Source organism: Rhineura floridana, chromosome 5, assembly GCF_030035675.1.
Source record: "Rhineura floridana isolate rRhiFlo1 chromosome 5, rRhiFlo1.hap2, whole genome shotgun sequence".
NCBI lineage: Eukaryota > Metazoa > Chordata > Lepidosauria > Squamata > Rhineuridae > Rhineura > Rhineura floridana.
The window spans coordinates 131,586,713-131,606,173 of NC_084484.1; the positions used below are offsets into that span (position 1 = coordinate 131,586,713).

Consider the following 19,461-nt stretch of genomic DNA (forward strand, 5'->3'; position numbering starts at 1 on the left):
CCTTCAAAGTAAACATCTCCACCTTCTTCTTGTGAGTGGGCAGCGGCATCTATTGGACTTCTGTCTTTTCTCCTCAGTGACTGGTGAACGTCTGTGTCACTCACCTCATTGTGAGCCACACAGAACGGCGTTCGCTCTTCCTCCTCTCGCATCGGCTTTCTCGCTTTTTCCAGCTCCTTGATTGGCGATGGTGTTGCTAGGGAAGTAAGTCCCGCCTTCCTTGGTTGGGCCAGAGGGAGGAAAAAACTCCGTCCAGCCACCCCCCCTTCCCGTCCGTCTATTTGTCTTGCAGACGGCTCCGCCAAGTCGGCTCCGCGCCGTCGCGGGGCCTGGAAGGTGAGCGTGGAACAGATCGAAACTGCGTCCTGGCCTCCGCGGGGATAGAGCAGTCTGCTGTCAAGAGCTGTAAGAATGAGACTGGGGAGAGGTGCCCCCTTCCCATTGGGTGGGGAGGAATAAGATTAGATTGTGTGCAGCAAGGTGTGGATAAAATGGGGGGCGGGAATATTTGATAAATGGCGGGGAGGGGGGCACAGAAAATGTTGGTGAGGAGGAAACAGCGCATGAGGTGGAAGGTTACGACTAAAAGGGGGGTCCTTGCAGGGGCGGTCGGGGGGCGGAAGAAGGTGGGGGGCGCACGTTGGGAGTCGTTACTGAAATGAAGCCATCCTAGAGTAGCAATGTTACCTCGGGCGAAGAAAACGTGTATTGCAAATCATGTGTATTTCCGAATCGGAGAAATGTAATTCTCTAAGGCTCTGCTGAGAAATTGTTATTGAGGGAGGGTTTGCCGCTGTGATAGCCCAACATTCATCAAAAAACAAAAAGATGCTTGTTTTCTCGATTGGTATTATATGAAGCGTTTATTGATCCGGTGACCGTTTGTATGAGGTGCTGGCCGCGATATTGCTTAACAATTAAGTCTGCTGCATCCCATGTACACTTGAACATGCCTTGGCTTGAGTTGTAAAACTGCAATCTGATAGAAGCTTATCTGGGAGTAAGTTGTGATGTACTTATTGGGACTTACTTCTGAGTAAACTTGCAGGGGAACAGTCTATAAATTGTTTGTTCCTCCTTGCAAGAGCTTATTCTTGTGCCATCTCTTTGAGTTAGGCTAATCTAGGATATAGTGTTTTGCCCAAGGCCACCTTTCACTTTTACTGATGCCCATGTAGCATTGCCTTATTGCATGCAGACTTGAATGCTATTGTGATTCCAGGCTTCCCTCGTGGTACATGGATAAAGCACCATCTGGCTATTTTCAACAAGTTTCTAGTTCTTGTAATTCTGATGAAAATAGGGGAATGTGTGAATTGTGTTATACATGGTAAAAAGAAAAGCTGTTCCTTTTGCCAAGAAAAGTGAAAGTAAAGCTGATGTGTGAAGAGAAAAAAAGTTTACACTGATCCTTGTGATGATGATTGGCTAACACCCCCAAATACATCTGGTGTCAGCTCACATTCTGACCCTAGATTGCACCGTGAAAGTTCTATCTACAGGCCCACATGGTGAAGAGATCTCAAGCATGGACTCTCATGAAGTCCCATGATTTTTACAGCTGGATCTCTAACAACCATCATTTATTATAGTTCATTCCCTTAGGTCACCCTATTAAAACAACAACAACAATCTAGCATTTTTTGACAAAGCTGTAGCACAAAAATGTAGGTGCAGGGCATGGTTGCAGGTCCAAGGCAAGATTGCTCTTTGATTTATAGTCAGATTCTTCTCACCTGTATTTCTGCCCATCTATTATCATGGCATAACAGCTTTTTTCTGGCGACTTCCGGGAAGGGTGACTTAGCCTGTGCCTGCTCTTGAGACGGGCTCCTGCCTCAAAAGAAGCTTATTCAGATATATCAGTCAGATTTTTTCTTTTTTTGACTGATTAAACTTCTCCCGGGTAGGGAGAAACGAAGAGATTAACCTCAAAGCCTATTTTTGTTGGGACGACCAGATCTCATTAATTTATGGGACGAGGTCCAGCCGACGAAGGTGGGACGGATTTTTAACAACAAGCTCTATCTGGAAAAGCGAACGTTCATCTTATCTTCTAAGAGAGAACGCACTAACAGGCAAGCACCCTTCTTTCTATATTTTTCTTTTACTTGACTTAAATTGTTGCTGTTTAAAAGAGATTTGCCAGATTGATCGGTTTTTGACATCTCACTGGGGAGCCATAACTTCTCTCTGCTACTCACTAATTAATAGCTTATCTCTGTTTTTGTTGCAAAAAGCTGTCCTGGATTTGCATTCTAAAGATATACACAGAAGAGGGATTTCTATTCCAGATTTTTATTTTGAAGAATATTATATTGTCTGAGACTACTCTCTTTTTGGTCTATTTTATTTTGACGAATCTGTTTTCTGACGACCGCCATTAATTGTTTCGATCCTGGGAACTGCATTTTGTTTACTTAAACATGGAGAGATAAGGCTGTCTGCTCTGTTTATACTGTGATGTCACCAAGTTTGGAGTATTAACCCAATTGTTGCTGAAATAAGAAGTGGTTTTCCTATATTTTTCTTTTAAAATGGCAATTAAGAAAGTGGCTGAGAAGCTGGAAATAACTATGTTTCAGAAAATAATGGATGAGATTGAGATAACGAAACAAAACCTGCGACAGGGTTGTAAGGAGCTGAAAATTGAATTGAGTAAAATGAAGCAGGAGATTAAAGATATAGGGGTCCCTGTGAGAGAGGTGACCCTGGAAGGGGTCCCTGTGAGAGAGGAGACCCCGGAGATTGGAACAAACGTGGAACAGGAAAAAGATTTGGAGTCTATGGACTTTAGAAACAAAATTTATTGTTTGGAGACACAGGAGATTAAAGACATAGGGGTCCTTGTGAGAGAGGAGACCCTGGAGACTGGAACAGGGGTCCCTGTGAGAGAGGAGACCCTGGAGACTGGAACAGGGGTCCCTGTGAGAGAGGAGATCCCGGAGATTGGAACAAACGTGGAACAGGAACAAGATTTGGAGTCTATGGACTTTAGAAATAAAATCTATTGTTTGGAACTCAATGTTATCTCTGAAGAAATTAATGAAGATTCTAGAGATAAAGTTATCAATGGCATGGATAATCTTCTGGACTGGAATGATGTGATGGAGCCCAATATAGAGAAAATCTATGGAATTAACTGCAGCCATGTGACAATGGAAAAACTTTCAAGAGATGACCCAGTGTATTTTGAAAAAAAGAACAGAGATATGATTTTACAGCAGTATTTCAGCAACCTATTCAGAATGGATGGCAAGAAAATATTTGGGATAGAGGTAATTCCCATCAGACTCTTACTATATGACTATGGCTTTGACAGCAAGATTATTATGGAATACTGATAATGGAAGATTGGATACTGAAATTACTGGACTTAACAAGACTACTGAAGATGGAAGATGGAAAATGGAACTAATAGGGATAATAGAACAATGGCTACTGAAATTACTGAACCTAACAGATTCTGATGTGATGGATTAATTGAAATGTTTATTTTGACTATGGTTATGACAACAAGATTATCATAATTAGTAATGAGATGGATTAATCGATATGCTTATCTGGAAAAAAAAAATTGATAGATATATTTCTTAAAGAATTGAAACCTCTCTTTGACTTTTTGTGGAAAGAATAAAGTAATGTTTATGAGATTTGATGATTAAGTAAGATAACTATTGGAGGAAAGTGATTTTATAATATGACTTAAGAGACAGGATTGTTATATATTATAGACTTATAACTGATTTGATCTTTGACAAATGGGAAGTCAATATTTTACTCTTTATTTCTTATTTTTGTTTTTTTTTTCTTTTTTTCTTTTTGTTTAACTATTTTTGATTTTGTTTTTTGTCTTTGAATGTTTTATGATTTTGTCTTGTATGTTTTATGAAAACCTGAATAAAAATTATTGAAAAAAAAAATATTATCATGGCATAACAGACATCCTTGTGCACAGAGTGCAACATAACAGATCATTCATTTGTTGTTTTATAGCGTCATCATTCTGGAAAATGTAGCTGTAATCCTAGTCATTTTTACTAGGATCACAAAAATACACTGCCGGATCATAAAACACACAGCTCACGGACCACAGATTCAGCATTTTGTGGCATCTTCACAGATCATTAGATGTGTTCACATTTTTATAGGTACATAACTCACATCTGTACCCATAGTTTGCACCATCAGAAAACCTTGATCACCCAAGGTTCAATCACAGAATGTATGGTGTCAGTTCAAACAGCAGACAGCATGGTCAGTCCTCACGGTTGAGTAACTACAAGCGCCCCCAAATATCAGGAAATTGGAACAGCACTTCCAATTTTTTTAAAAAAATGTTTCCAGGCAGGTATGACGAGGAACTACTCCACAAATGTGCACTTGCCAAATCTAGGAAGGGATGCCTTGGTACGAATAGTGGGGAATGATGACATTCTGTGACTTTTGCTTTGATCCAGGGACTGGTGACCAGACTACTGTTTCTCATTAGATAAATTCTCTTTCCATTTTTAGCTTTTGGCCCACCATTCTCTCATTACATCTGGACTATTAGGATGTCACACACCACACAGAGTAATTTCCCAGTTTTGTACTAACACAGATTAAAATTCTCTCTTCACTCATAATCAGACATTGAAAGAGACGAAAAAATCTCTGTAGCCACTTTGATTATGGAAGCATGGTGTAGGTGCCTTGTTAATCTGTATTAAGTAATCTTGAGTCGCCACATTTAGAGCATGCTTAGGCAAGTGATGGGGTGGTCTTATGAATACTGCTTCTGAGCTCTTCTGGCAAATGAGCAAGAGAGACTGGAGACCTCATGTGCAGGCGGAGAGAGGGCATGAGGTCTGGAATATTCCTTCTTAATGTGGGACACGTTGCCACTGCTCTGCATCCATTTCTTTAAACGGTAACAACAGAACCGTGCACGTGTTGGAAAATATCCATTTTGTTGTCATTTTAGGTTAGTCGTAAAGGTAAGCCACAGTGGTGTTCCTCATCATGTGGTGGAGCAGTGAGCATCACCCTCTCTTTCTCACAGCATTGATGATTTCCCGTATGGATGCTCTACGCTGATGACTAATCACATGGGTACATGTGATTCTGCTCCGGTGTATTAGGACACTGGCAATTGGGCATTGGTGTGGAGCACCAACTTCATAACTGAGAGCATTTGCATAGGGGAGGGCAGGAGCACCACACTGATAACGAGAGTTGGAACAATGTGCTGGAAGTCTGGATGTACCCCAGATATTGCCCTGCAGGTGGCAAGGCAAGTGCCTAATAACAGGATTTGCTGAAGAATGCCATGTAGCTGATCTGATTGTTGCATGTAGTGGGTGAAGGTGATGCTGGTACACAGGTAAACTCACTTATTCTTTCTTTATTTTTATTACATTAATATGCCACACTTCCTCCCAAAGGAGCCCAGAGTGGCAAACACTAAAAAGTTAAAACAATACAATTAAAATAAAATAAAAATATTTCAAACAATTAAAAGCATCTTTAAAATTACATGCCCTCACAGCTAATAATTACAAGGTTGCCAGGAACAGTATCAGTGATGAAATGTCTAGGTAAACAGGAATGTTTTTAAGTTTCTTCTGAATGTTAATAGTGAGGGAGAAAGATGCACCTCACCAGGGAGGACATTACACAAACGGGGAACCGTCACTGAGAAGGCCCTGTCACAGATCAGTATCAACCAGGCAACAGCCCAGCGGCACCACCAACAGTATATCCTCTGCCAGCCTCGGGGCCCATGATAGTTGATAGTGGGGGAGGCACTCTTTTAGGTACTTGGATCCCAAGCCATGAAGGGCTTTGTACGCTAGGATTAACACCTTAAATTGGGCCTCATAGCTCACTGGCAGCCAGTGCAGTGCTTTCAGGACCAGTGCTGCATAGTCCTATTGGACTGCCTCACTTACCAGCCTAGGAGCTGAATTCTGAACTAGCTGCAGTCTCCATTTCATCTTCAAGAGCATCCTCACATATAACACATTACAGTAGTCAGGGGGAGGACACCAAGACATGGACGACTGAGGCCAAGCTATCCTGGTCCAGGAGCAGCTGTAGCTAGCGAACTGGCCCAAGCTGGTCATAAGCTCTCCTACCCACAGAAGCCACTTGAGTGACAAGCTGGAATTCAGGAGTACTCCCAAACTACAAACCTGTTCCTTCAGGGGAAGTGCAGCTCTTCCCAGAACAGGTTGCCCACCTAATTCCTGGACATGGGAACATTCCACCCACAGCACTTCCATCATACCAGGATTCAGCCTCAGTTTACTGCCCCCCATCCAGTCCATCGCTGCTTCCAGACACGGGCCTAGCACATTCACAGTCTCTCCTGATTCAGATGGAATGGAGAGAAATAGCTGCATGTCATCAACATACTGATGACACCATGCTGCAAATCCCCAGATGTCAGCACCTAACAGATAGCATAGGAAAAAGAATGTCCCCTTGGGGGAACCCACAGCTGAAAATCCATTTCTAGTATTACTTTCTGGTAACAACCCTGTAGGTAGAAGCAGAACCACCCTAATACAGTGCCTCCAATTCCCATCCCTCTGGGTCACTTCAGAAGGGACACCATGGTCAAATGATGTTGGAATCTGCTGAGATACCAATGAGCTAAGTACACCAGGAATTATGGAGTGTTTTCAGTGTGCAAGGAATCGGGGTTAGTGGTAGATGCCTTAGTTGTGCTTTTTTGATTCACAAATTTGGCAAGATAAATCATGCATAAGAAGGATGGTACCCAAGATCATCTTGACTGATGCAGCAGTGGGAGTGAGTGAGAGAGAGCTCTGTGAAACTATTTAAGAAGTGAGGAGTGGATTAAGTATTCGTAAGTTTAAGTTTGTTTGGGGAGCGGTCCTAAGTACCTCTTCAGTCTGTATTGCCTTGTGTGTTCTGTGGTGTCCTTTCACATGCAAGATAAGGCGAGATTTAAGAATGTGAGATAAAGAAATCTCCCCTCTGGCACCTGACTGCGGATGACTGTAAAAAGTGCATTTGGAGCTTGTTAAGGGAGATCATCTACGTAAATGTTGAAAAGATTACTTAGCGGTTTCTGTCAAAAGCGGAGTTGCTCCACCATGAAAATAAGTAGTGCTGTTCAGCAGGTGTTGGAGCAGGTGTTCTATTTCAGCTACAACCCAGTTTTCTTCTTCTAAAGAGAATGATGATTAAAGCAGAACTTGAAAATTCCATTGCTACTCATGTGTTGCAGGTAGGATTTGTGCCTCTGCTAATGCTGGACTCTCCTTTTATAACAGGCAGGTTAATAAAATTTAGACCACTAGGGGTCACCCTTTACCATTCAAAGAGGCATATAGCTTTTTTTGCCTTCGATACGATTATTTCATTAATTTCAGTAAAACACGTGTTGCTTCCTCAGTTCAATAAAATGCTTAGCAATTTTTAAAAAATCATATATAGTTTTGCAACTACATTTTTTTTTCTGGATCACTCAACATTTAAGCCTGTTAAATGCTTTGCTGCTTTTTTGTTGCTCTGGCGTAGCAAGAGAGAACCAAGACGGGAAGACTCCTCAAAGGTAGCTTACAAAGCAGTTCAACACATCTCTGTTCAAATGTAAGCTCCACTGGGTTCAATGGGACTTAGTCCCAAGTAAGCATGTATTGAATTGCAAGCCTTAACCTACCTTTCCATAGGCAACAGGAAGACACTTTTACTTACAGCGCAATCCTACTTTACTCATATGTATGACCTGTTGCATCCATTGGGGCTTATTGCCAGGAGAGTGTACATAAGATTGTAGCTGAGTAAATAGGATTTACTTCTGAGTAAGCCTGCGTCAAATTGTACTGGCTGTGATATCATAAATCCCAAACATTGGTTGTATAATTGATCATAATTGGAGTCTTGCAATAATCGTTTAGTAATTGTTCGTTATAATGGGGAAGCGTTTTTCTGCTTCGCAGCAGTTCTGCTTTTCCAAAATGAAAGCAAAAACCAGATCGGGTTTTCAGAGCAGTGTGAAGGCCACATCTGTGCTGTACATTTAAGCGCTTTTATACCTCTTTAAACAGTCCATAGCTTTCCCTAAAGAATTCTGGGAACTATAGTTTGTTAAGGATGCTCAGAGTTGTTAGGAGACCCTTAACGCCCCTCACAGAGCCACAATTCCCAGAGTTCTCTGGGAAGAGGGCTTGATTGTTAAATTAGCCTGAAACTGCCAAGCCCTTGCAGTCTGCCATACTGCATTGAAGTTACATAGAGTTTGCAGAAAGAGGGAATGATTACCACCATTAGTCATGCTCAGAGTAGATCCATTCAGATCAATGTGCTTAAGTCTCTTAATTTCAGTGGGTCTACCCTGACCACTGATAGAGATCACCCAGAGTTTGCTATGACATACAGGGCGCACACACATGCACACACACCCTGCTTTCTCCATGGTTGGAGCAGATCCAGTTTACATACACAGGTTTGCCGTCAAGATGGTTATCAGTATTTAATAAATTTGTATTCCACCCTCCAACTTAGAAGGTTTCCAGGGTGGTATATGAAAATATCCAACTCAATACAAAATCATAAGGCCAACAGTATAAAACAAAGATCAAAACAAAACATGGCCTTAAGTGTTTGAAATCTCAGTAAGTTGTCATGCTGGTGAAAATTAAATTTCATTTCATTCAAATGTATTAAAGTACAATGGTGTGACCTTTTCTTTCTCGACTGCAGATGGAAACAGGAGTTGGAGTTAAGCTGCTTCAGTTAGTTTAGGTTTCCAGATATGATGCTTTCAAAATTAACCTCACCTTAACAAACCTGAGCCATGTGTGGAAGTGGAGCACCTGATATAGCAGTGATAACAACATGGAAGTATGTTTTGCACCAAAAATTGCAGCCTAGCGTTCATAACTTTAGCTTTAGATTATGCATCCTATTCATGAACACGATAGCTGCAAATTACTCTACGTTGTAGTAATATTTATTCCGAAATAAATTTTGGTGGGAAGTCTCGGCCACTTAGTTGATGAAAGGTAGAAATCACAATGTCCCCCGTTCATCACTCTATAGCTTTCATTTAGTATCCTGTAACTTTATTTCTACAATCACAAAGTCTAGAAACCAATACTGCCTCCCACTACAGTTAAGTTGCATTGATTTCAGTGGAACTTAAGCATGTATTTTATTTGCTACATCTCCAAGCCTATACAACTACAGTGAGGAAGGCTGAACAGATCAGTGCATAGTAGCACAACCCTGATAAATACAACGTCGTATTTGAGAACATAAATGTAATAATATCTCTGCCTTGGTTTTTTTAAAGATCAGTTTACTGAAGTCAGCAATGGAACGATTTGATGTGAAGCCACCTCCCTCCCGGAGCCGTTCTAAAACTGCTTTGTATGTGACGCCTCAGGATCGTGTAACTGAATTTGGAAGTGAACTGTATGAAGATGGGGGGAAATTGTACTGCACGTTCTGCAATGTGGTCCTAAATCATGTTCGCAAGTCTGCAATCAATGACCATCTCAAATCCAAAACTCACACCAAGCGCAAGGGGGAGTTTGAAGAGCAAAGCGTCAGGAAGAAGCCACGAACTCTGACTGCCTCTTTGCAGTGCAACAGTGCAGCCCAAACAGAGAAGCCCAGTGTCATCCAGGACTTTGTAAAAATGTTTCTGGAAGCTAGCATTCCCCTTGAGAAGGCTGACCATCCAGCTGTGCGAGCTTTCCTCTCTCGCCATGTGAAGAATGGGAACTCCATACCCAAGGCAGACCAGCTAAGGAAAGCCTACTTGCCTGATGGGGATTCAAACCAGCTTCTCAAGTCTGAAGACCACTGAGGGGACGAGGCCACTTGGTTCTAGGTGTGGAGTATTAACAGTTGCATAGCAGTGACGTGGTTTATTTTTATATTCATGCAATGTTATGTAATGGTTTTTGTATTGTAAAAATGACAATCTATTGCAAAATGCAATGATGTATAACAAATAGTTGGTGACTCGAGTATTATAAGAGTTTGAATCTAAAATGTTGAGCTCCTGGGGACGGGCGGAGAGAAAAGATGGCAGAAAGGTGCCATTTTGTTGAGATTGTACAGTCCAGTGCTAAATGATTATTGTAGAGAAATTGTTTTGTTCCCTTTTTCTCCTTCCCCATTACCTGATAATTGCAAATAATCCAATTAGGCATGGTCAGACTCAATAATCTAATTTCTGGCTTCAACATGTATACATATATGTCTTATTTATTAGGCCCCGTATTCTCAGCATAACTATAACCTAATTCCTTACACACTGGAGTGTCAGTAATCCTGCAGGCTTGATTTCCAGTGCAGGTGTTTCCGTTCTGCTGGTTTAGACAATTATGCTGACCCTTCTTTCTGTCTCATTGTATGTGATTTACTTTCTGTCGGATCAAAATGTGTTAACTCGTGGCTGGATGTGCAAACTCTTGCACAGCTATTGGGGCTCCAGATAAACCTCCCACTGAAAGCAAAGGGTAGCATCTACAGTTGGATGCTCATTCTATTGAGCATCCCTTTTGCTTCCAGAGTTCCTGAAAGCAAGAATATATGAGATACTCTGCAGAAATAAAGGGTTAGGTTTCCCACATTCCATCAGCTTCACTACAGTTGATCAGAGGAAATTTGCAGTACTATTGAGGGTAAAGTTTTACAGTCAGCTGCCTGTAGATGGCATTGTTGTGTAAATAATGCTTCTGATAAAGAGACGTTTTGTGTTATATGCAATTTCTATTTCTTCCCAAGTTGAATTTCAAAGCTGGTTCAGATTAGATAGATTTTAAAAATCCATTTGAATACCTAACATTTATGAACTTTGCTCAGTGTCAACCTATGTAATATGATTTCCAAGAGTGAATCAAGAGTTACTGTTACCTTTTGCTTCAGTGAAATACTTTTCAAGGAGCACAGCATTCTTGGGAACTTGTAATTCATGATTAAAATATTTCTTAATGAATCAGCTAACAGCAAAGCGTGATCCCACCACAGTTAAGCACTTTTGGCTCCCACTGATTGGAATGGCAGAGTTAACCATAATTTTTCCTATTGAAAAAAATGCTTAACATTTTTAAGTATCATGCCCCAGGCATTTTGCTTTTTATCAGTGGAATTTCAAAGGAAGCACAGTGGCTTCTTACCTCTGGCCTTATTTATTTATTTATATTAACATGCAGAGCCCAATCAAATGGAGAGAAAATGAATGAGAAACTTTGCCATAGATGTTTGGTCTGAGTTAGACCATAGGCTCATTACTTTCTACTCTTTCTTGGGACTAAAAACTGAAGAAGGAGCAGTATAAGCAGTCCAAGGGCAATGCAAATCCATTGGAAGATTTTTACATAGTCTGCCATACTGCATTGAAGTTACATAGAGTTTGCGGAAAAAGGGAATGATCCATTCAAATCAGTGTGCTTAAGTCTCTTGATTTCAGTAGGTCTACCCTGACCAATGATAGAGATCACCCAGAGTTTGCTATGACATACAGGGGTTGGCATTGGTGAATGCAGCCCAGGGCCTGGAGTGTGTTTGGTTTATGAAAAAAATGTACCTTTCATATTTAAACCATGTTTAGCTCTCATATTTTTATGAAAATGTGTAGGCAGCATCTATTCTAGGTTTCCATAGATTTGGGGAGGAGCTTCTGTGTCCCCCCCAAGCTTCCCTTTCCTTTTTTCCTTGTGACACTGCAATTTTTGCCAAAGTACTCTGAATTTTTTTTGGTTTTTTTTTTTAAAAAAAACCCAAATATTCATAATTTTTCACCTGTATGGAAAACAAATACAGGGCTTTTCTTTCTTGGGCTGAACATTGTCGGCCCTGAGCTTAATTAACTTGGAGCTGAACCAAGGATTACAGCCTTAATAGTCACATCTGGAACCAAATACAGGTACTGGTATACAGTTACTGGTATACAGTACAGTATGCCTATTCTGGTATAGACTTGCTGCATGTTAGTTCTCAGATACAGAGATGCAGTACTCCAGTACAATGTTCTTGGGGGGGGGGAAGTGTTGCTCTGTTGGAACTGTGGCAGTGGTGCATCCGTTTCATAGACAGATGGGCCACTTGACTTTTCGGATTAGATCAGCTTCCTCACCATGAAGGAAGGTCATGATAATGAACTGGTATTAGAAAAATGCTGTACTTTGGTCCATAGTGAATATGCTGTCAAAAATGTACCTGGTTTAATTTCAGATTCTTTATTTAAAAAATAAACATTACTCAGTAATCTGCCTTGGTTAGGGAGGAATGAGTAGAGCAAATGAGTAGTTCCTTAAAAAAATGTTTTTCATTTTATTGTTTTTGTTTATCTACTAATACTTGTGAATTAGTTTAAATAGACCATAATGCAGTACCATCAAAATGTGTACTTCCCTGTCTTTCTCATCTGTAAGCTTCCTCTGAATGATGTCAGTAATGAAATAGATGCCTATTGTGTATGGCCATGGGAAAAGCATATACTATATTCCTGGGATTGTTTCCTTGCATTGCTTTGCTCCTTTTGTTCCTAGGGCAGCCTCATACATGAACAAGGAAGTGCCAGCAGCGCTGGATAGGTGTGTATGTGTGTAACAACACATTATCTTTTCACCCTTTCCGTTAATGTGCAGAGTGGTGACTGATGAATTCCTTGCGCTTATGAAACTTACACATCTCATCACAAAAGAGATTGGCTATCCCTGTCCTAACTGATGACCTCCAGATGCTGTTGGGCTCCAACTCCCAACATCCCTTACATGGCTAATGATCAGTGATCATGGGAGTTGTTGCCCAACAACATCTGGAGGGCACCAGGTTGGCTACCCTTGGATTAAAAAGTTCTTGTTTGGTACATTGCACCATATGCATGAAAAGACTGCGTGCATAGAGGAAGAGAAGCTGCACTATGATGCCATTGAGCCAGGTGATCGCTATCAATCATGAAAAATGTAACAATGGTGAAACACCATTGATTTCTTCTTTTTTTTCCAAGATGTAAAATCACCATTTTGACTCTGTAAATTAAAATAGTTGTTGAAAACCAGACTTCCATAAGCATCAAATGGATAGTTTAACTTCACACATATTATATTCATGTCATTTTGTGCATGTAAAAGAATTGGATGTTAATATGCTGCAGCAAACTTACTCTCTAATGTCTCATTCTCAATCTGACACTCATTTTAGCACTAAGAAAGTTCAGAAACATTTCTGACTCTCACAAAGAAGCCTTCTGTTCAATGGAGTCAAAAACAACAAAAAATGATGGATTTCAAGATTCAGATCTATGTCAGTTGACTGCATCTGAACAGCCAGATCCTAAGCATTTTACTTGGAAGCAAGTCTCATGAATTCAGCACAACTGAATGAAATGATTCATTTTCCAAAAGAATTGGACTAAATAGTAGCAACCTAGCTAGAGGATTATAATTTAATATTTTACAGATTGGTCTGAGTAGTTCCCTAAACATGATCTGGCTTTTGAATAGACTAAGGCTGCATTCTTGTGCGTGCATACTTGAAAGTAAGTTGCTAAAATGAGTGTCAGATTGAGAGAATGAGACATTAGAGCATAAGTTTGCTGCAGCATGTTAACATGTCATTCAAACTGTCAGACTGGGTTGGGAATGAAAGAGGCAGCTAATAACAGGTTGGATCCAGCCTAACAGCTTAATCTTTTTCATGCGTACTTGGAAATGAGTCCTCTTGAGCTCAGTTGGGTTTCCTCCCAAGTAAATGTGGATAGGATTGCAACCTAAATTAGTTGCACTTGGTTGCCATTGAGGTTGAAGTTCATGAGACTTAAGCCATGACTAACGTTTCACATTGAACTTAGTGGAGCAGTGGAGGTGTAGAAATGCATAAGATTGCCCTCTAAGGTTGAATCCAACCCAGTATGTTACTATTTTTCATAGTCAGCAAGACATACCTTTTAAAAGCAGGCACCCACCAAATTTCCGGACCTACATTTTTATGAACTTAAAAGGTCAAGTTTTTATCTTTATTGTTTTAATGGATTAAGGAAACCTTTCCCCTCACTAGTCCAGTTTACAATAGATGGGAAAATTGGTTCCTGACAACCAGGGGTGTTCTTACATGACTCAAAAATTTCTCAACTCCCTAAAAAAGCCTCAGTTTTTAAAAAATTATTTAGTCTATTGCAGCCATGCCAAGATAGATAGTGACATAGTTAAACTGATTTTGTGTCTCCATTATAACTTTTTTCTCTTGAGTGAAATAAGGAACAAAATAATGTGCTAATGATTACCATTTATTTATAGATATGCATTGTATGGATAATCTTGCTATCCCTTTTTGCTAATCCATCTTTGAATTTGCTGCTAGGATTTTTGTTTGTTTGCTTATGCATGTTGGATATTCATTGTCTTTATGTTTTTAAAGTTCTGTGTTAACTTTACAAAATAAACAGTTTTAAAACAAAGACTGCAAGATCATATTTGAACAGTAAAAGATACATTGTAGAACTGCTAAACAGACAGGTGGTGCTGATGACTGTCAGTTCCTGCCTTTCTCCTACTTTGTGCAGATGTAGCAGAGCAATCTAAGCCCCCCAGTCTGCCATGCAGGAGGGGGTTTGGATGGAGCGAAGGTGTCCCTCCACCCAGCCCTTCATGGCTCCACCAGAAATATTTCGGGGAAGAGGGCTGGGCTGACACAGCACCCACTGGATCCTCTGTAGACCCTGCTGCTGTCACACGATGGCAATGGGCCTGATCTAGCCCTCTTTGCGGCACCAGCCTGGGAGTGGAGGCAGCAAAGGGCGTTTCTCTTGCCACTCCACTGTCCCATCTGGCCAGTGTGAGCACTGGGGCTGTGGATGTCCATGAAGCCCTGCTGTTGCCGGCCAGGGTTTAGGAGTGCACCTTAAAATTTTGTGTCAGTGTATTGTGTCTCAGCATAATGAGCATGAAAACTAAAGCTTTGCTTCCTTGTTGAGAAGAAAGTTGATGATGGGGAACCTCTGGATGTTTTCCCCATCAGCCCAGATCATTGTCCATGTGAGCTGGGGCTGAGGGGAGTGAAGAGCCCAACGATGTCTGGAGGGCACCAGGTTGGGAGAGGATGTTGATCCTTACAGCAACCTTGCAGAGCTGGTTAGGCAGAGGAATGGTGACTGAGTCGGTGACACCTTGTGGGCTTCAAAGCCAAGTGAGGATTTGAACCCAGGTTTCCCTAGCCATGGTCTGCTATCTCACCTCATATGATCTCATAGCAGAAGCAGGAACAAACAACAAAAGATGGGCCCCAAACTAATTTCATACAATCTAAAAATCTCTGGAATTCTAAAGGATGGACTCTGCATCATCCTTTCATTGTGAATTTACCTATCACTGCAGGTGGTAAATGAGGCAGCATTTTACATGAAAGGCACTCTATTCAGGGCTTGCAAACGTTAAAGCAAGCATGTGTGCAGAAATTAAATAGCTTTGCCAATAACAAACCATACCCTGCAGAAAGTCACCACCCTGTTTCTCCCCTGCTTCCCAACTTGATTTCCTTCCAGCTAGATATTAGACTTGGCCTTCTTAAACAATGTGGACAGCTTCCAATCCATGATGCATCACAAAGGCAGGCAGGACTTGGGTCCAAACTTGATGCAACCGCTGTACTCATCACTTGAACTGCTGTGATGAGGTTGTTTTGTTAACAGCTCTGTGAGATCGTGGTGGGGATTTCCATCAGGAGGACAGCATCTTAACTTTTTTAATCTTTTAATCTGTATTTTAATTTTTGTAGTATTTATTTTGTTTTTGCTGTGCTTTTCGTTGTTTGTTTGTATATGTTTTTGTATTTTTATTATGATATATTGTATTTTATTTTGTTTGTTCACCGCCCTGAGAGCTATTTCGCTAAGGGCGGTATATAAATTGAAAAAATAAATAAATAAATAAATAAATAAATAACCTTTTCCTCTTACAGCCCTGATGAAAACCCCTCTCACCACCTCCTTGGTGGCAGCTGTTAAGTTTAGGAAGTCAAGATCCTATATGCACCTATGGAAGCTTGTTTTTCAGGACTGATAGCTGATGGGGGGGAGTTTTCATCAGGAGCATGGCAGGAGAATAAATGGTTAGCCCATGTCCTACACCTTCGACAAAACCCTCTCCCCTGCTGTAGGTGATAATTTATATAACCATGGCACTTCTCAAGTGATGAGTTTAACGTTGCATCTGTGCAGCCCTCAAGCTCATTTGCAGAGGATGAGTGCTCAAGAGACGAGAGCAAGTGGTGAGAAGAGGTAAGATGGCCACTTGCCTGTTTTCAGAGCTTTGGGGCAACCAGAAGATCACATGATCTTCAGGTTAATCCTAGTGAGTTTTTTTAACAATGCAACTTCTCAGTATAAAGGGTTGTGTCCAATGCAGATATTCCTTTGAGTAGACCCACTGAAATTAATGAGCATTGATAACAAGTCCATTCATTCCCATGGGTCTACTCTGAGTCTGATTAACAGTGGATGCAACCCAAAGTTTCACTTAGTAGCTCAATTCTCCCATAAAAAATGCTTGAAAAATTCATCTGCCACACAGAGGAAGACGCCTGCTGGATCAAATCGAGATCCATCTAACCCAATAGTTCTGTTTCCAGACATGACCAGATGCATTTGGAAAGCTTACAAGCAGGACATGGAAATCAATAGCCCCCTCCCTAGCTGTTTGTCTTCAACATCTGGAGTGACATCCTAGTCTTCATTATCATGCCAGTCCAGTCTTCTAACATAAATAATTCTGTCTGGAATTACATTATGGGACTTGGAATCACTATTCCACCTTACGTCAATAGGAACCAGGTACTTGTTGATTCAGGCCTGGATTTGGTATGGAAATTGTCTCAGTCGCCCTGTACAATGACCTGTGTTGGGAGAGAGACAAATGGAATGTGACTGCATTGATCCTCCTTGATCTTTCAGCAGCTTTCTATACCATTGACCATGTTATCCTTCTGGGGTGGCTGAGTTGACACCACATTGAAGTGGTCCTGTTCTTATTTGGATGGCCAGCTCCAGAAGGTTCTTGGGGAGCATTGTTGGGCTCCATGGGTTCTCCAGTAAGGGGTCCCAGAGGGGCTGGTTCTGTCCCCCTTGTTGTTTAACATCTACACAAAACCATTGAATGGTGACTTATGGAGATTACATGCAGCTCTATGTCTCCTTTTCATCTTCTGCAAGTGAGGCACCAGATCTGCTGAATTGGCACTTGGTTGTGATAATGGACTGGATGAGGGTCAATAAACTGAAGCTTAATCCAGGCAAGAGTGAGATGCTATTGGTGGGTAGTTCCTCTGTCTGGCTAAGTGGTGTGTGGCCTACTCTAGATGGGGGTCACACTCCCTCTGAAGGGGTAGGTTTGTAGTTTGGGGGTTCTGGTGTTGCTTGAGGCACAGGTAGCCTCAGTGGTGCCGAGTGTTTTCCATCAGCTTAGGCTGGTGGCCCAACTGCAACCATATCTGGACAGGAATAACCTGGCTAAGTAATCTATGCTCTGGTAACCTCAAGGTTGGACTATTGCAATCCCACTTTACATAGGATTGCCTTTGAAAATGGTTTGCAAGCGTCAATTAATGCAGAAAGCAGTTGCCCAGTTGCTGATGGGTTCAAGGCAGTGCATATAACACCAATCCTGTTCCAGTTATACTGGCTGCTTATACACTTCTAAGCCCAATTCAAAGTGCTGGTTTTGACCTATAAAGCTCTTTACAGCATAGGACCCCAATATCTTTTGGTATGCCTTTCCCGATATGAACCTACCCAGACGCTTAGACTTTCTGCAGCCCTTCTCCAGGTCCCCCCTCTGAGGGTTGTGACAAGGCCTTTTTAGTTGTGGTTTCCCATCTGTGGAATATGCTTGCCAGTGAGGTCCTCCTGATGCCTTCATTTATTACTTATCAGATCTTTATGTTTATTTATTTTAGACCCTGACGAAGGTCGGGTTTTGTGTGGCCGAAATGCGTTGGGCTTATTATTTTTTCAATAAATTCAATTGGAATTTTATCATCTGCGTTCCTCTCCTTCTGGCATCTTGGGGCTTCCCCCCTCCCTTCCCTCACTCTCATTACTTCAGATGCCAGCCACTTCTGCTACCCGTCTTCACTGACATCTTTTCAGCACCAGGTAGACCTGCCTTTTTTCCTAGGCATTTGATAGGCTGAGATTTTGTTGTATTTTGTTAGTATCCTGCCAAAGCTGCATGACAGTGTTTTTGTTTTATTGTTTTATTTGTATAGCATGATATTTGTTTAGTTTTTAACATTGTTGTAAGTCACTTAGAGACCTACCAGTAACAAGCAGATAATGATGATGATGATGATGATGATGATGATGATGGTGATGATGATAATAATAATAATAATTTGTAACATAGCTCAGTCCTGGATAATTTATTTTCTTATAGAAAAAGGACAAGATTTTTTGGTCAGGGATACAAAGCTATTCTACTTACAGAGACTGGAAATATCTTTACTAAGAAATTAATTTTTGATTAGTTTTCATTTTAATGGTCAAAAAGTTGGCCAATCCATTAAAGGTTAATTACTGAATAAGTTGCCAAGCTATAGTATATATATTTTTGTGACATAACATTATTTTTAAGCAAGTATATTGGATCAAGATCTAGTCAGATCTCTAGGTATGTGATTGATTCTTCCCTATGAGACTTTGAATAACCTACCCTTTATCATTATGTGATCCCAGGGCACAATACAGCACAAATGCAAAACTAAAAGCTATAAACTAAATAAACTCAAGAGGAGCAGATTAAATCATCTCAATAGCAGCAATAATGATCAAAACCCTGAACAAGGTAATTAAGCCCCCATAAAAGCTTGCTGAACAGAGTTTTCCAGTGGCACGAAAGACTGATCAGAGCTGATGCCAATCATATGTCAAGGGGGAGCGTGTTCCTTAATTAGGGAGCCATTGCAGACATCTCTTAGATGTGGGACAATGATAAAGTGGTGAAACCATAAGCTTCTAAAATAACATACGGAAAAAACTTTCAACCTGATTATTATGAAACCAAGAGCAAGCTGTGGACATGCACATTCAATCTTTCAGACCCCCCCTTTGGGTGCAGATTGCTCCCACTTTCTCCTAATTGTCTTAAAGATAGCATCTACACTAGCCCTAAACATGATTGATGTCAACCATATTTATTTGGATTTTCAAAATTAGAGGGAACCCAGCTGGCATTATCCATCATGAGAGAAAGTACATGATTCCACAGCCTGCTCCTGATTTCTTAACCACTTTGGAGTTAGCAAAGGGCAACAGTGTAGAACCATTTGAGATGTTTACTCTCAATATTATCCATAAATTATCTGGATTATGAAATCCTGTTTGGTCATGTTGTTGTATGTACAAGTGGGACATGCAACAAAATGTTGCATTGTATTCTTATTTTCTAACACAAGTATTCCTGTTTAGGGTGCCAGCCGTGCCCTCCTCCAGCAGGC

The 19,461-nt window shown here is 40.9% G+C and overlaps 1 protein-coding gene across 3 annotated transcripts; it reads left to right on the forward strand.

Moving 5' to 3' along the window:
- The first annotated feature begins 196 nt into the window (after nucleotides 1–196).
- On the forward strand, nucleotides 197–15,741 carry CGGBP1 (CGG triplet repeat binding protein 1). 3 transcript variants are annotated; one of them, XM_061628074.1, is made up of 3 exons: nucleotides 260–405; nucleotides 8,719–8,859; nucleotides 9,311–15,741. In XM_061628074.1, exons 2-3 carry the CDS (start codon nucleotides 8,854–8,856, stop codon nucleotides 9,827–9,829), a joined length of 525 nt encoding a protein of 174 aa, XP_061484058.1. In that variant the 5' UTR covers nucleotides 260–405; nucleotides 8,719–8,853; the 3' UTR covers nucleotides 9,830–15,741. The 3 variants fall into 3 exon arrangements, with proteins under 3 accessions (XP_061484060.1, XP_061484058.1, XP_061484059.1); XM_061628076.1 differs by lacking the exon at nucleotides 8,719–8,859 and having other exon boundaries at nucleotides 197–336; XM_061628075.1 differs by lacking the exon at nucleotides 8,719–8,859.
- The last annotated feature ends 3,720 nt before the right edge of the window (nucleotides 15,742–19,461 follow it).